The sequence below is a fragment of the Elaeis guineensis genome, chromosome 14 (genome assembly GCF_000442705.2).
Source record: "Elaeis guineensis isolate ETL-2024a chromosome 14, EG11, whole genome shotgun sequence".
In the NCBI taxonomy this organism is placed as follows: domain Eukaryota; kingdom Viridiplantae; phylum Streptophyta; class Magnoliopsida; order Arecales; family Arecaceae; genus Elaeis; species Elaeis guineensis.
In genome coordinates, this window is record NC_026006.2 from 58,783,137 (window position 1) to 58,799,006 (window position 15,870).

At 37.1% G+C, this 15,870-nt stretch overlaps 1 protein-coding gene across 1 annotated transcript; it reads right to left on the reverse strand.

Annotated features, from left to right (window-relative positions):
- Positions 1–223: 223 nt before the first annotated feature.
- On the reverse strand, positions 224–6,314 carry LOC140853643 (exopolygalacturonase-like). The gene is made up of 7 exons (XM_073248290.1): positions 6,216–6,314; positions 5,934–6,068; positions 1,497–1,583; positions 1,269–1,442; positions 884–1,173; positions 580–805; positions 224–499 (listed from the first exon to the last, which is right to left on the reverse strand). Exons 1-7 carry the CDS (start codon positions 6,312–6,314, stop codon positions 224–226), a joined length of 1,287 nt encoding a protein of 428 aa, XP_073104391.1.
- Between the last annotated feature and the right edge of the window lie 9,556 nt (positions 6,315–15,870).

Here is a 15,870-nt window from a genome sequence, read left to right on the forward strand (position 1 = left end):
AATCTCTCCTCTTTGTTAAAGATATGTCTTTGGCTGCATATTTAATCACCTCACTATCACAATAATTTGTTATATATATAATACATATTGGATATTAAGCAAAAGGCCCGAAAAATATGTTAATGCAATGGCTTCACACATTCACCAAATGGAGTCTCATTTGAGGAGGCTCTTTAGCTTGCATATGAGAAATTAATGTAATATGTATACAATTTGAGTGACCTTAAAGGCATGTGGCAGGCTTTTGGATCCCTAAAGCCATCCCTTTGACATTTAAACAAGAGGAGGTAGCATTTTGAACAAGTGAGGAGTTTTTTTGAATGTGTGAGGAGGTGATGCCAGAACTACCAGAACTGGACACAAATTCCAGATTAATATCATGGAGTGTCACATTCTCACAAGGCACCAATTGGCTGGAAATAAAATTCACTGCAATTGCTTTATTTGAAGTCCCTCTGATTCGTCGATATGTGACATTGCGAATCTTTACGCCTGAAGGCTGCACAAAAATACAGAAAAATGACATTAAATGATCGATCCAAAAGAGCTTGTTAAGGAGGTAAGACTTCAGAACCATACCTCATTACTGCAGTGATGCCCCGGGCAATACTCTTGGTCTATGATGATGGCGTTAGAGACATTCTCTATGACGATGTCCTCAAATATTATGTCTGAGGCTTCACTTGGAGGTGCCCCGGGCCATGTCTTGATCCTAATTCCATTCGACGTGCCTGAGACTGTGCAGTTCCTCGCATTTACCCCAGCTACGTTCTTCTCATTCTTATACTTTCCTAGGCTTCCAATACTTCATCAACATTGAATCCTATTAGCAAACACTTAGTCCAGAGCTTGAGCATCAAAGTGTTCGATGTTTTACACTTACCTAATTCCATGACCAGGGCCACAAGCAACATTCGAGATGGAGATGTTGGTGTTCCCTTGGCCAATGGAGATGCAGTCATCACCAGTGCCAATGGTCAGGGTAGCAAGATCGATATTGTTGCTGCCGCTAATGTGGATGCCATCAGTATTGTGGCTGTTTTCAGGGGCTGAGATGTTGAGGTTTCGAATAGTGACATTGGAGCTCCTTTGGATGCTCATGTGGAAGCCTTTACTATCGAGAAGTGTGAGGTTGGCAATTTTTGCATTACTAATCTTGCAGAATCGCATTGACTGTAGGCCAGCGACAATGTTAAGCCGTAATCAATGATTGAATACATCAATAAACCTTAGGAATTTTTTTGTGAAGAAGGATGAGAGAATTTTACCAGAGGTAGGTTTTTACAGTTCTTTCGCCCTGGGCATGTGGTAAGGTTCCAGGCTTCAGCACCCTGGCCATCCAGAATGCCTCCTCCATCGACCACTAGCTTGTCCAGATGTGAGAACTCTAACCAACCAACTCTAGTGAAGCTGTTGAGGCTCGAGGGAGCCTTCAATGTCCCCTGAATTTGGATACTTAGAGATACATTGTTATAACAAGGACCTCTAAAAATTACTGGACCAACAAAAAATGTTCCTTGAGGGATCGCTAAGCTTGCAGACCCATTGAACTCACATGCTGCTTTCCAAGCATCTGAGAAGGCCTACAAAAGACAGACATGGAACAATCAGCCATGTCAATTTACAGGGTCCAAGCCTTATGCATTTTGGTATGCATTACATGAAGCACTTCAAAGGACTCAGTAGGTGAGGTTTGAGCAATTTGTAAGTCACTGTTTCTTTAGTTATAGGAATGCTGCAAGAAGGCTAACCCAAAATGCATGTGGTTTATGTTCGAAAAACTAACACTTGCATTTGAATATTTCTGCAAACTTGGTTTTTTGTGGTTTCCTGGAGAGTAGAGTTGAATTAACAAGGCATGACATGCTTAATTTATGCTTGTCATTAGATGCCACGAGTTTATCCATGTATGCATATTCTTGTCTGTATATAAGTGATGAAGGGGACATAAAAGTAAACCATATATCTAGCAAATGATAGAAGAAAGTATAAATGAAAAAAAAAGAGCATTCTTTTTGGCCACAAAATAGCAAACAATACAAAGCAACTTTGATTTCATGTTTGGAGCAAAATGCTGCTAAAAAATTCTCATCAACATATTCAAACATGATTCTCCTTAGAACACAAATATCGAAGTGGATTATGTACATATAATGAAGAAACAATTTTTGCTTTGCGATAGAATTCACCTATGCTGCATTTAACACATCATTTTTTGAGAGCGAATCATGACCTTTCCGATCATTATTTTGTTTTCCATGTTGTTCACCAATCACAATGGATGGAAATTGCATGTTAAGCACCATATAGCTCTAGTGTTAATTATTCCTTTTGACATGACCTCATCCACACAATCAAAAAAGAAATGACCTAACCCATACCCTGCAGTGATAACTTTATGAGAGTTTGTTTTAATCAAAAACATCAATATTCCTCAATTTTCATCTAGTGTGATCTGCACAAACCTCTGTTTCACATGCAAGTTGATGACACCAAAAACAAAACCACAACCATTCTAGTTTTATCTAGCATTGAACACTATCAAAAGAACAAATTAATATGTCCAATGGAAAACCCACCTAGGTGCTGTCAGTCTTGCCATCAGCCGTTGCTCCATACTGTGTCACGTCAAATACCTTCTGCCCACAACAGTATGCAGCCATGTACAGAATCAAACAAGACCAACAAGATAGCTTCAAGGCCATTTTCAAGGACCTATTACATACTTTTTGGTAAGCTAAATCCTTTTTTCTTTTGAAGGAGCAAGCTAGCCCTATCAGAAAAAGGGAGCAAGCTAAATTTTGACCAATTTCACTTGGACAGAATACAATAAGGAGTTAAAAAGAGGGTCTCGAAATGTTATAGGTGTGCATACATGATACATACCTGTCTCTCTTAACCATCTCATCTCCAAGTATAGTGAATTATGGTTTAGAATCACAGGATTGAAGTGGTCATCATCTCTATGATCTGTACGTTGCTTGGGCTCTTCTCTTGGCCATAGCTATGAATGAAAAAGTTAATTTTGGTCATGTTTCTCCTCTACCCTCCATTTGCTAACAAAATCTAACTGTTCACGTACCCAATGAGATTTTGAAGCTGATATACTGTTCCTCTCCATATATGCCCTGTGGCCTAACTTTGTGTGGGGTGTCCAGCCCTATAATGGAGGTTTGAGTTCATAATGGGTGTGGGGATGGCAATGAGGCAGGTGTGCCAATTACCTACTTTTGCCCCTCAATTCGGAACCAAATATCTATCGCTGACTGGTAACCACCTTGGATGGATCCAAGCACCCCAAACGCATCCTAAGACTATAGTTAAATTTCCAACCTTACCCTATTTCACTTTGTTTTGAGTTAGAGGAGTAGATTGGAATAGGTCGAGATGGGTAAAATTGCAAATATCCTCTTTTTTTCAACATATAAATCAAAACAAACAAAAAAATAGTATAACTTTAAACCTTGGTACCTCACATAACATTAGATAAACTAAGATTCTGAAGCATAAAATATGACAAACCAGGAGTTCAAAAATAATACAAATAGTAAATAAAATATTGGTACCTTAAACTAAGATAAGCAAATAATTAAAAATGGTATTTTAGTGAATACTCCAGGGCAGGTTTAGGGCAGGCATGCCATTTCTTACGTCCATCCTGAACATATAAAGGGTGTTATTTTAAATACTCTTCCTTGTTGTTGGCTCTAAATAGATTTGGTGAAATCTACCTTATTAGCATTGGGTGCCTAATAATGACGTGCAAATCACGCTAAATGGCTGTATTCAAATAATAGTCCATATGGGACCTATAAAGTACCATAGATTCAGCTCTTGAGGAGCTTCTCCACTTAGAGGTGTGATCTATATGGGGCCTATATAGTACCATAGATTCAACTCTTGAGGAGCTTCCCCACTTGGATGAATTCCAATTGAAGAGTGGGGAAGAAGAAAAAGAAGAGAAGAGAGGGAGAGATAGGGGGTTCACTTAGGATTCTTCTCTTATTATTTGAATATCCTGAAACTTAAGAAAAATTTTAGAAGACTGTACTCTTATTATTTAAATTTTGTAGCACATTCTTCTCTTTTTGTTCGTGATTTTTCTTTGAGGGGGTTTTTCATGAAAATTCTTATTGTTGAATGGTTGTTCCATCATATACTCAATGATTTGTCTATAATCTCTATAATGATGTTAGATTCCTTTTCCTTGAAATTCTTGATTGATTGTGGTTATTTTTGGCCTATTTCTTTCTTTCTTAATGAGATAAAATAAAGGAAACACAAAGTTTCCCCTTCTATTGAAAAAAAGAGATTAGCAAATATATACCAGAGAAAGTAGGAGACTCAAAGGGAGAAAGGAAGAGCATAAAGTTTACTAGTCCAAAAGAAGTAAAAAAAGAAGGAAGATCAATGAGAAGATGTGTGCACAGTATTTGATGGGTCTCTATCACTTTATTTGAGCATTAAGGCTCTCGGTTATGGAAAGTTTGTAGAATCTTTTGCAGTACCATATAGATGGAGTATCTCCCGCTAAAAAATATTCTTGCATTTCCCTCTTGCCAAATTTCGAAACAAGGAGTAGCCAGAACTTGATTCCCTACTCTTCTAACTAATGCTTGGAATTTCTTGCACCTCCATTTAGTCCAAAGATCAAGAAGGTTCTTCAGCCAACCTCTTAAGTTCAATTGGACCTTGATAGAAGTCTAGATGCTCCTAGTAAAAGAACATCTAAATATAAAAGATTCAATTTTAGTCTTGCTCTAGCAATTTGTATAAGTTTCTGCATGCCATTAGACAAGTTAAGAATTGTATCTGAACCCTTATTTCTATTGAGATTTGTTCATTTTTTTAACTTTGTGAATTCTAACAAAGACGGAGTTTCAGATCCCTTATCTAGCATATTCCAACAAAGGCGGAGGTTTTTTTTTTCATTCTAAATATTCTATTCATGTAGTCCCACTTTCTCACCCTACCAGTTTCCATGCATTCTACAACTATTAAAATAATAAAAAAAATCTTAACCATCCTTCATAGGTCCCAACCATCCTGTTCTTTTGTTTTCTAGTTGGAATAAACTTGTGTCCATTGAGACTTTGCTGGAGGCCTATAAGCCCCGGCTCAGTGCTAATTATAGTAGCAGGGATAACATGTGCTCACGCGCATTCACACAGTAGTAGTAGTAGTAGTAGTAGTAGTAGTAGTAGTAATAATAATAATAATAATAATAATAATATAGCAGTATCAAAGCCTAGCAAGCTCTTAGAAGAGAGGTCGCCAACTAAACAAGCGACTCTTGGCTAATCTAGTAGCAACAAAATTAGTTAATTAAAAAGGTGATAGATTTCCTTTTTCTAAAATATTGGTACGGTGGAATCTATGCCACCTCAAATCCTTGAACTTCCTTCTTTTTGCATCCTTTCTCAAGTATCTCCAGAATAGAAAATAATCATATTGCAGGAATAAGTCCCTTGGATAATATGGAGGCTATCACGTAAATATTTTTGTACACTCTACCTAGCACACTGCTACACATGCATGCGGGCCTTTTCTCTCCCACCTCAGACCAATTCAGGAAAAGAATTCAGCCCCAATGCATGTAGGCAATTAACATGGAGAAAGAAAAAGCCACTTGGGCCAAGATATATAGACCAGATACCATCAAAAGAAACCATATACTAGATTTGCCAAACAGTTAATAGTATTGTACTGCTTCTAATATGTTACATGAAAGGTGCACTTCATTAATATCATCCATACTAGCTTTCTTTAGGTACCAAAATACTTTATTTTTCCCTCTCTTTCAGCGATACTAAGTACTCAATTAGGATATACATAGAAACCAAAGGAAAGCCTTACATAAAAACCAAAGAAAAAGCTTAGGTACAGAGCATACAAGCAATATCTTAATAGAATGGCCAGCGACGTTGACTCACAAACAAAAACCCACCATATTCTCGGGCGACTTGGCCGGCGTCAGGGGCAAGCCCTTTCATTGGAGGGTTGTTTTGGACTGGCTTGGGGTAGTAGTAAACATTAGCTGGTGGGGGCTTCCTCTTCCAGTTGCGGCACTTATTATCGGATAAATTTTGTGAAAATCGAACAATCCTAATTCAACGAAGCTTCTTGTTAAATGCTTCATTTCTTACTATTTTCTATCTTTAACGATTTTTAAACCCTTCCATCTCTCTTTCTCCTTTGATCCTCTCCTCCCATACCTCCAACTCTCCTAATGGCAGCACCGACAATATTGCCCATCTGCCACCATTGCCACTAATGGCAGTAGTATCTTTGAGAGGGAGATCGGAGGGTTTCATTGAAAGGATTTTTCTTTTCTTCTGAGTTGGTCGGATTTTTATTGTTTTCATTGAGAGGCAAGACTTTACTTTTCTATTTAAAGAAGGGGTTGTATAAATATCTTCTTTTTTATCCTTTTGAATACTTTTACCTAAATAAAAAACAAATCATATAAAGGGCATTATTTTGCCACAACTTCTTAATGTACAGTCCTATAATGAAAAATAACAATAGTTATTGGAATCTCATAAGATTGACCACAATGTATAAATATCTTTTTGCTCATCCTTTTGAATAGCTTTACCTAAATAACAAATTATAAGTGCATTATTTTGCCACAACTTCTCAATTATATGCATAGTCACGTATAATGAAAAATGATAATAGTTATTAGAATCTCATAAGATTGACCATAATATATATATATCTTTTTTCTCATCCTTTTGAATAGCTTTATCTAAGTAAAAAAAAATCATATAAAGAGAATTATTTTGCCGCAACTTCTCGATTATATGTACAGTCACATAGTAAAAAAGAACAATAGTTATTAGAATCTCATAAGATTGGCCACAGTATACATATTTTAAAGTTACTTGAAAAAAATGATATATGATGAATAATGAATCAAACAAATATTAATTTTCAAATAATCATTCATTATTTCTAATAATAATTGCAAATGTGGATTGTTCTAGTCATTAAATTAATCCTATATCATTCATCTATAAAACTAAGTCTGCAACTGTGACTTCTTAGATAGGCCATTTTAATGGGATCAAATACTATTGAAAACATCAGTTCATTTTATCTCGTAGGCCCTCAAGTGATCAATTTGGATGCTCTCTGGCCCGAAACCTTAATAATTCTGGACTCGATCTAGCCCATCCCAGTATCATCCCTCCCTCATCTAACTATCTAGAACTGTTGGGATCTTTCAGGAAATCCTAATAAATCGGCATTAAGAAGATGTCGGCCCTGGCAGTCTCCAGTATACTCATACAATCATACCAACTGCAGATATATTCTTCAAGTTGTTTCTTAGAATAATAATTTTTTTAAACTTTTTTTTCATTTTGGTGTGGCTTTCATTTTATTTCTGGAAATGGGGTTGTTTTAGAAAGAGCCAATTGAAATAGCATTTCTATCAGTAAAAATACCATTCCAAATGATGTTTTTATTGCCAACTCTCCCACCCTCCTCGCCATGCTGGAATTAATGAATTTGTCATCGAAAAAAAAAATCTGAATTTGATAATTGCCTTAGAGAATGGCACTTCTGAAAATGTCAAAAGATATGGTGCTTTTGAAAACACCATCTTGAATGGCATTTCTATGTGTTCACTTACTCGCTCTCCCCCCTCCCCCCTACCACCTTCGAGCCCCCTCCCTCCTTTCCTTCTTCCCCCCGTGAGTCCCCCGACCTCCTCGTGCCCTCAACCACCTCCCCCCTCGTGCTGCTCTTTTGTTCACTTACTTGCTCTCCCCCCCACACTACCTACAACTGTGTCCCCTACGGCCGCCTCCGCCCCCCCTCCCTCCTTTCCTTCTTCCCCCAGTGAGTCCCCCGACCTCCTCACGCCCCCAACCACCTCTCCCCTCATGCTGCCTCGACTATGTCCCCCATAGCCACCTCCCTCCTCACGCTGCCTACGACTGCATCCCCCACGGTTGTCTCCCTCCTCACACCACCTACGATTGCATCCCCCACGGCCGCCTTGACTACCCCTAGTCCTTGCCATCGGGCATTGCTGCCAGTCACTGCTAGATACTCTTTTTTTTTTTCATGTTCACTCTCACTCTCTCTCGTTCTCGCTCTACCTGACCTTGATGACCAAAGGAGCCTTGATTGCTGCTGGCTAGAGGAGCCTTGATTGTGGCTAGACATCATCTTTTAGTTAATGAAATTAGTTGGGATGGTTGTGTGATATCCATTAATTGATAGATTTGGAGAAATTTGAACATGAGACTCACTATAATTTTGTAGCTTGATTTTAATTTGACATCAAGCCTAATAAAAGCATATAAATTGGTTTTCTATTTTAATTATCAATGTTGTGCAAGTCTAACTAGTGTTATAATGGTTCACACCATAACTAGTGGATCAATTTTCCACCAAAAAAAGAAAAAAGACTAGTGGATGGATTGGCAATATCTAGTTAGAACAGACCAGTTCATTTCATTCTCTTCTATTTTTGCCCATTTTTGCTTTATATTGATAGGTTTTTGTTGGTTATTATTTATTAAGTTGATGGCTACAACATATGTTCGTGTGCTATTATATTATGATGGTACAATACAGAGTGATGTTGATGGAGCAGAATATAGCATGCATCCTACTTCTTCAATCAGATTGAGTGTGACAATAACTTACCATGATTTATTAAAAAAATTATATATTTTCATAAAAATAGATAGGAGCCAATTTCATTTGAAATTGAAATGGCACTGCTCTATTGTTTTTAGACCATCGATGGAGATTAGGTATGCTGCGACAGTAGTTGGGGATGATGAAGATGTGGAAGAGATGTTTTTATTTTTTATAAAAAATTTTGAATGCAAGTGTTTGGAACTATATGTTGAGAAAGAGGAAGTTGTCCATTCCGATACTATAAATGCTTCGGGCACGATCCAAAATAAAGATTATTTTAGAAGCTTGCTAACACAATCAGGGAATACTCCATCACTTTCTCCAAGGTCCACACATGGCTTGTCGAGTCCTATGATTGATTATGATTTATAGGATGTGGATTCCAACTGTCCTAGCATAGTGCCGCTGTGTTATGAGGAGAGAAGTCCTATGATGACAAGATCTATGATGGCGGATCCTATTATCAATGAATCCACATATATGGGACAATATGATGAGATTAACATAGGCCATGAATGGAAAATCACCATAGCGAATGTTGATAACTGAGGTATTGAGTCAAATGAAGATCATGGGGATGAGTATTGGCCTGATGATGGTATGCATAAGGATGAAGATCAAGATAAAGACTAACTTAAATGGTCATATGAACCACCATAATTTTTTACTACTCTGGACATGCCTAGTGGTAGTGGAATGGCTACTAGTCGATACTTGCAGGATGTCTACTTGTTTTGAAATTTAGAAATGAATGAATTTTTAATGTGTACGGCCTTCCTAAGTAAAGAAGAGTTGAAGAGAGCTGTTGATCTATATCATATAAAGAAGCACCAGACATATATCATAGTTAAGTCCAAGCCAAAAATTTGGGCAATCCAGTATGTATAATGCAGCAAGGGAAATGAATGGAAGTGGAGGTTACGCACTTCATTTTTGAAGAAGAAAGGTTTTTGGATTGTCAGCAGATACGAGAATCCTTATACTTGTCTATACGAAGGCCTAAGTCGAGACCTCAAGTTTATCGGTTCAAAACTCATTGCTACTGTGGTTCAACATATTATGGAGAAAGATCCTAGTGTCAATATTAAAGCTATTATAGTAAGTGTCAAAGAGCAATTTGGCTACACTATCTCATACAAAAAGGCATGGTATGAAAAATAAAAGGCCTTGGTTGATATCTATGGAGAGGGGGGCATCTCCTATATGAAGTTGCCTTATTTATGGCAGTCCTTCAAAATGCAAATCATGGTACCATCGTACGCTAGAACTTCTGCAACATAGGTGCTCTGACGTAAGACATCTAAACTATGTCATTTGCTCATTTAGGCCATTCGTTGAGGGATTTTAGTATTGTTGTCCTATTATTAGCATCGATGGCACCCATCTCTATGAAAAGTATCGAGGTAAAATGCTTATTGTCATGTGTACTAATAGGAAAAATGAAATATTTTCACTTGCATATGCCATTATCGATGAGGAAATAGTCGCCAGCTAGAGTTGGTTTCTTTATAATTTGAGAATGCATATTTTTGGAGAAGTTGATGGCATATGTTTAATCTCAGACCAGCATCCTGAGATTTTAAGTGCCATTGTTGACCAATCAAATGGATGGAGTCCACCATGTGCATATCATCGATTATGTTTGAGGCACACATGTAGCAATTTTGATAGTCGATTTTGCAGTGTACAACTTAAAAGGATGGTTTGGCAAACAGACAGTACTCATCAAGTATGTAAGTTCAATTTCATCATGGAAAGGATAAAGACAATAAATAAGGAGGCTTGGAATTGATTATCTGCATTGGAGCCTGAAAAATGGACAATTGCACATGATGGTGGATTGAGGTATGGTATCTTAATGATAAATACACGTAATCTGACCAATGTCTATGTTTTGTAGTTCGGTTAGCACTCATCTTCCATTGTTCGGCCAGTACTAATTTTTTGTAGTTCGGCCAGTGTCGAGGATGCATCTAGCAGAGGGCGAGGTGGAGATCTACAAAAATACACATATAAAGAGTTGAGTCTGTTCGTCCGCTTGCATCTTCTCTTTTTTTTCATCAAGTCTCTCTCTATCCATCTATGAAGCTTTCTCTCTTATCTTTGATATATGTATTAGATTGCTAGATAACTAACTTGCTAGATATGGATTATTTGATAATGGACCGCATGTTAGTGAACACCATATTCTATACACTATATATCGATTTGTCTGAAAGTATGTATTAGATCATTGCTAAATATATATCAAAACAACTTACCGCATATATCTGGAAACTGACAAGTATACATATTATATACCCACATACTATGTATTGATGAATATAATATTCTAGAAATTATATATCAATTTATTTTGAGTTGTGTATTAGATTATTGGATAACTAATACACAAGACGTATATCACTTGGCTGTGTATTATGTACTAATAAATATTCTATTTTAAAAATTATGTATCAATTTGTCTAAAGATATATACTAGATTATTATTCGATTATTTCAAAAAATCTTAAAGTATGTCTTGACAAATTATCAAATATGTATTAATCTTCAACTCTATATAGCATAACTCCAAATTCTATATTTGTAAAGCAATGCAAAATTTTTACAATCTTTGAAATAACCTTACCATTTTCATTTGAATAAAAAATGCCGCAGATGAATAGAGAAGGAAAGTCTCACAGATGAAGAAAGATTTGATAAGGAAGAAAAGAGGGAGTTGGCCGATGGATGGCCTCAACTCTTCACATGCATATAGTGATTTTTTTTATTTTTTTAAGTTACAAGACAAACTAACTCCATTAGTAAGAGGAGCCCATCCCGATATGACTCTTTGAGAAATTCTTTGTGCACCGCAGGTGGTGTAGAAAGTCCGATGTAGAGCACACTATCTTATTTAATGGATCCACATAGCTACCACTTTCCAACATGCAATTAATTTTGACAATTTTATTTTTTATTTTAAATTTTGAATGATAAAAATATTCTTATTTTTTAAAAAAAATTATAACATCTTATATCCATATTATAACATCTTACATGCAGAAAATTAGGATGTTATAATATACTACAGGATGTCATAAATTTTTTCAAAAAATAGGGGTATTTTCATCATTCAAAATTTTTAAATAAAAAATAGAATCGCAGGCATTAAATATGCATTAGAAACTAGTTGGATAAAAATCCCCCTCCCATATTATGATATCCTAATATCCCACAAGATGTCATAATTTTTCCAAAGATGAGGAGCATTTTTATTGTTCAAAATTTTAAATGAAAAAGTAAAACTACAGGTATTAAATATATATTGAAAAGTGGTGGCTACGTGAATCAATCGGGCAAGATGGTGCACTCCACATTGGATTTTCTACACCACCTGTGGTGCACAAAAAATTTCCCATGACTCTCGAGTTTCCAAATTAAGAGGCATGCTATACGAGATGTGGCAAAAAAAAAAACCCCACTGATACATTCAATCCTCTAGTACCTACACCAAAGAATCATTGTTTCCAAAATGAACACAATAATGGAATTTTATGCCAAAAGATATTTCTATCAAGTCTTAATTCACAAGGGGCCAATTTCAAGAGATTGCCAATCATCTCGGTCAATGGATATTGATACTAGTTGGTATCCCACCCTCAAGTGATTTTGACCAGCTTCACCCATCCTCATTCTTTTCTATTTTTTTTTTAAAAAATGGGTCGTGTTGGGAAAGGATATTGCCATTTTTCTCACTAGATTTTCTAAGAAGGTTCAAATAATGAGCCAAATTGCATCCTTTTTTTTCATTTTCAATAGCTTACTGTGATAGCCCAAAACCAGACCAAGCCGAAACGAAAAAAAAAAAAAAAAAATAGAGCAACCGAGAAGAAGACTCCCGGTAGGAGTCTTCTTCTCCGGCAAAACCCATGGAAATTAGGACTCCTAGGACCCCTCGGAGTCCTAGGATTCTCTATAAGAAGACCCCTTCCTCTTGAGACCGATCATCGGCCTCTTCTCCCTCTCCTTCCCTCCGATTTTCCCAAAATTAAGCCGCGGTCACCATTTTGATTTCTCGCCATGATCGCCGCCGACGAGGTCTCCGGAGGCTGAGGTAAGTTTCCCTCATCCTCCCCTCTTTCTTCTCCTTCCTCCCCGTGCATTGTGCGCAGCTGCCGGCGACGAATGTTGTCGATCTTTCGGTCGGGAAAGACGCCCTGTTTTTGGGCCCTTTTCCTTGGATTTTCCAGCGCCGGCGATCGGAATTGATCGCCGGCCACCCTCCTCCGTGATCGGGGGAGTGATCCCCGTCGGCCGCCGGCCTCCGCCGCGACGGCCGTGGCCTGAACGGCCCGGCCAAGGATGGGCCACGCCGGTCCCCTGTTCCGGCGTGGGAAGAACCAAAAAAAAAAAAGAAGAACAGAAGAAAAAGAAGAAGAAGAAAAAGAAAAGAAAAGAAAAGAAAAAGAAGAAAAAGAAAAGAAAAAAAAAGAAAAAGAAGAAAAAGAAAAAAAAAAAAGAAGAAGAAAAGAAAAGAAAAGAAAAGAAAAGAAAATAATAATAATAATAATAATAATAAAATATATATATATATTTATATATATATATATATGAACAAATAAGTAAGTAAATAAATAAATAAGTAAATAAATAAATAAATAAATAAAAATTGAAATTGATGAGAGAGAGTTTCTCTCTCTTCTCTCTCTCCTTTCAATCCGAACCCTGACTTTCTCTCTCTGGAATTGGACTTTCTCTCTCTACTTTCTCTCTCTAAAATTTCTCTCTCTAGGATCTCTCTCTCTTGATGGATTTCTCTCTCTCTAAAGTCATCCTTCTAAGATTAGCGTAAGGGAAGGCTTCATCTGATGATTCTGATCGAGTTTAGAGACGAGTCTGATTTTAAGCGAGACTTTGATTTTGAGATTTGATAGATTTAATTTTGAATTAAAATTAATAAAAAAATATAATTTTGGATAATAGGCAAGGAAGAATCTTCTCGAAGTTAGTCGATCCATTCATTCAGTGCTCCGTGAAAGGTAAGTAATGAATCATCTTCTCGAGATATTCCATATTTATTCTGAAAATAAATAATTATTCTCTGAAATTATGCATGATTTATGAAATTATGTTTTGAAAGAAAAGTGCTTTTGAAATGTTATGGTATATCGATTTATGCACATGTTTAGTGAAAGATTATGATATATGTTGTGGTACTAAGTGTTTTGATATAGATCGGATTTTATGCTCTCAGCCTAACTATGTTTCAGTGGGCCCGCCAATGGGGATTATACGTTGGTACTTTGTGGACCCTGCTACTGGGGGTTGTGCACTGGTATTTGTGGACCCTGCCAGTGGGGGTTGTGCGCTGGTATTTCTGGACCCTGCCAGTGGGGGTTATGCGCTGGTATTCTGTGGACCCCGCCAATGGGGGTTAAACGTTGGTCATAGTCGAGGCTGTTGAGTTACGAGTGTTTTGAATCGAATCGAATTTATGATTATATTATATGTGAATATTTGAAATTATTGGATTTGCATTAAATCAGCATCAGATATATTTTTATGTTATTTGCAGCATTGTTCTTGAAAATTATATAATATTTGAATATCTGGTAGAGATACTTATTACTTACTGGGCTGTCTAGCTCATTATCTTTCTTTCTATTTTTCAGATTCAGATAATTAATTTCGAGCGTGGGAAGAAATTTTGGGACAGAGCTTTTAGAGGCGAGATTTAGCATTGTCAACTTCATTGAACTTAGATTTATTGTTTTTAGTAAAATTTTATTGGATGTAAGACATTGATTTAATTACTTGAATTACATTTGAATAATAATTATTTGAATTTATTCCGCTGCGATGCATTGATATCGTGATGAGATGCCTTGCATGCTTATGGAGAGAGTTCTTCATGAGTATGCGGCGGTTGCCGCGACCCTCGATCCACAAATCTCGGGTCGGGGGCGTGACAATTAATATGGTATCAGAGCATAAGTGGATAAATTATGACACATAGAATTTGACATAGTATGAGTGTAGGTGGGTAAACATTAGGAATATTGGGACGTTAAAGTATGAGCATCATAATAAACCCATCATAACAAATAGATCAATGAATCTAATAAGGTTTTACTACTACAAGGTTATCATGCCTCCCCGTAGAATGACAAGAACTACTCAAGAAATTGCAAGAGAAACATCACAACCACGGGATGGTAGCACTCCCCATCTGACCAGTGGCACCCCTCAAGAGGAAGGAGTCGTAGATCCTAATGGGAGTGCTTTGAGAGCACGTCAGGAACCAGATATGGCTCAGTTAATGCAGACCCTAATCAGGATGGTACAAGCGCAATAACAAATGCAGCAACAAATGTTTGAACAACAACAGATACAACGAGATACACAACAACATCAGCATCCACCACCACAACATGGAGAGCAACCAGTACAACGGAATAATATTTCAGAATTTAAAAAGCTTGCTCCTCCAGCTTTCAAGGGGACTACTGAACCTTTGGAGGCTGACAACTGGATAATGGAGATGGAGAAGGCTTTCGCTGTCCAAGAGTATCTCGATGAAGAAAAGATTCGATATGCAGCTTATTTACTACAAGGAGAAGCATACAACTGGTGTCAGCGACTACAGCGCAAGCATGAATAAGACGGCGAAATACTTACCTGGGAAAGATTTCGGATTGCATTCTATGATCAGTATTTTCCTCGGAGTATAAGAATCCAGAAAGAGCAAGAGTTTATTTATTTGAAGCAAAAGGGTATGAGTGTGACTGAATATGAAGCAAAATTTACAGAGTTAGCAAAATTTGCTCCGAGATTAGTGGATGGTGAGCAAGAACGTGTTCACAAGTTTGAGATGGGACTGAGAACTGAGATTCGAAAATAAGTGGTTCCATATGAATTGATAACTTATGCGGATGTGGTAAACAAAGCATTGATAATTGAAAGGGAAGTCAATGAAGAACGCATGGAAAAGGAAAGAAGGCAAAAAAAGAGAACACAATCAAATGATACCCAAGGGCAGAATAATAAAAATATCAAAAGATCAGCTAAGGGAGCAGTAGACAATAAGACTCAACAGATTGATGGTGAGCAGTGCTCCAGATGTGGTAAAAATCATGCAGAAAAGGATTGCTATTGGAATACCGGTGCTTGTTTCAAATGTGGACAGAAGGATCATAAAATTGCTAGCTGCCCGCTAAATACTGAAAA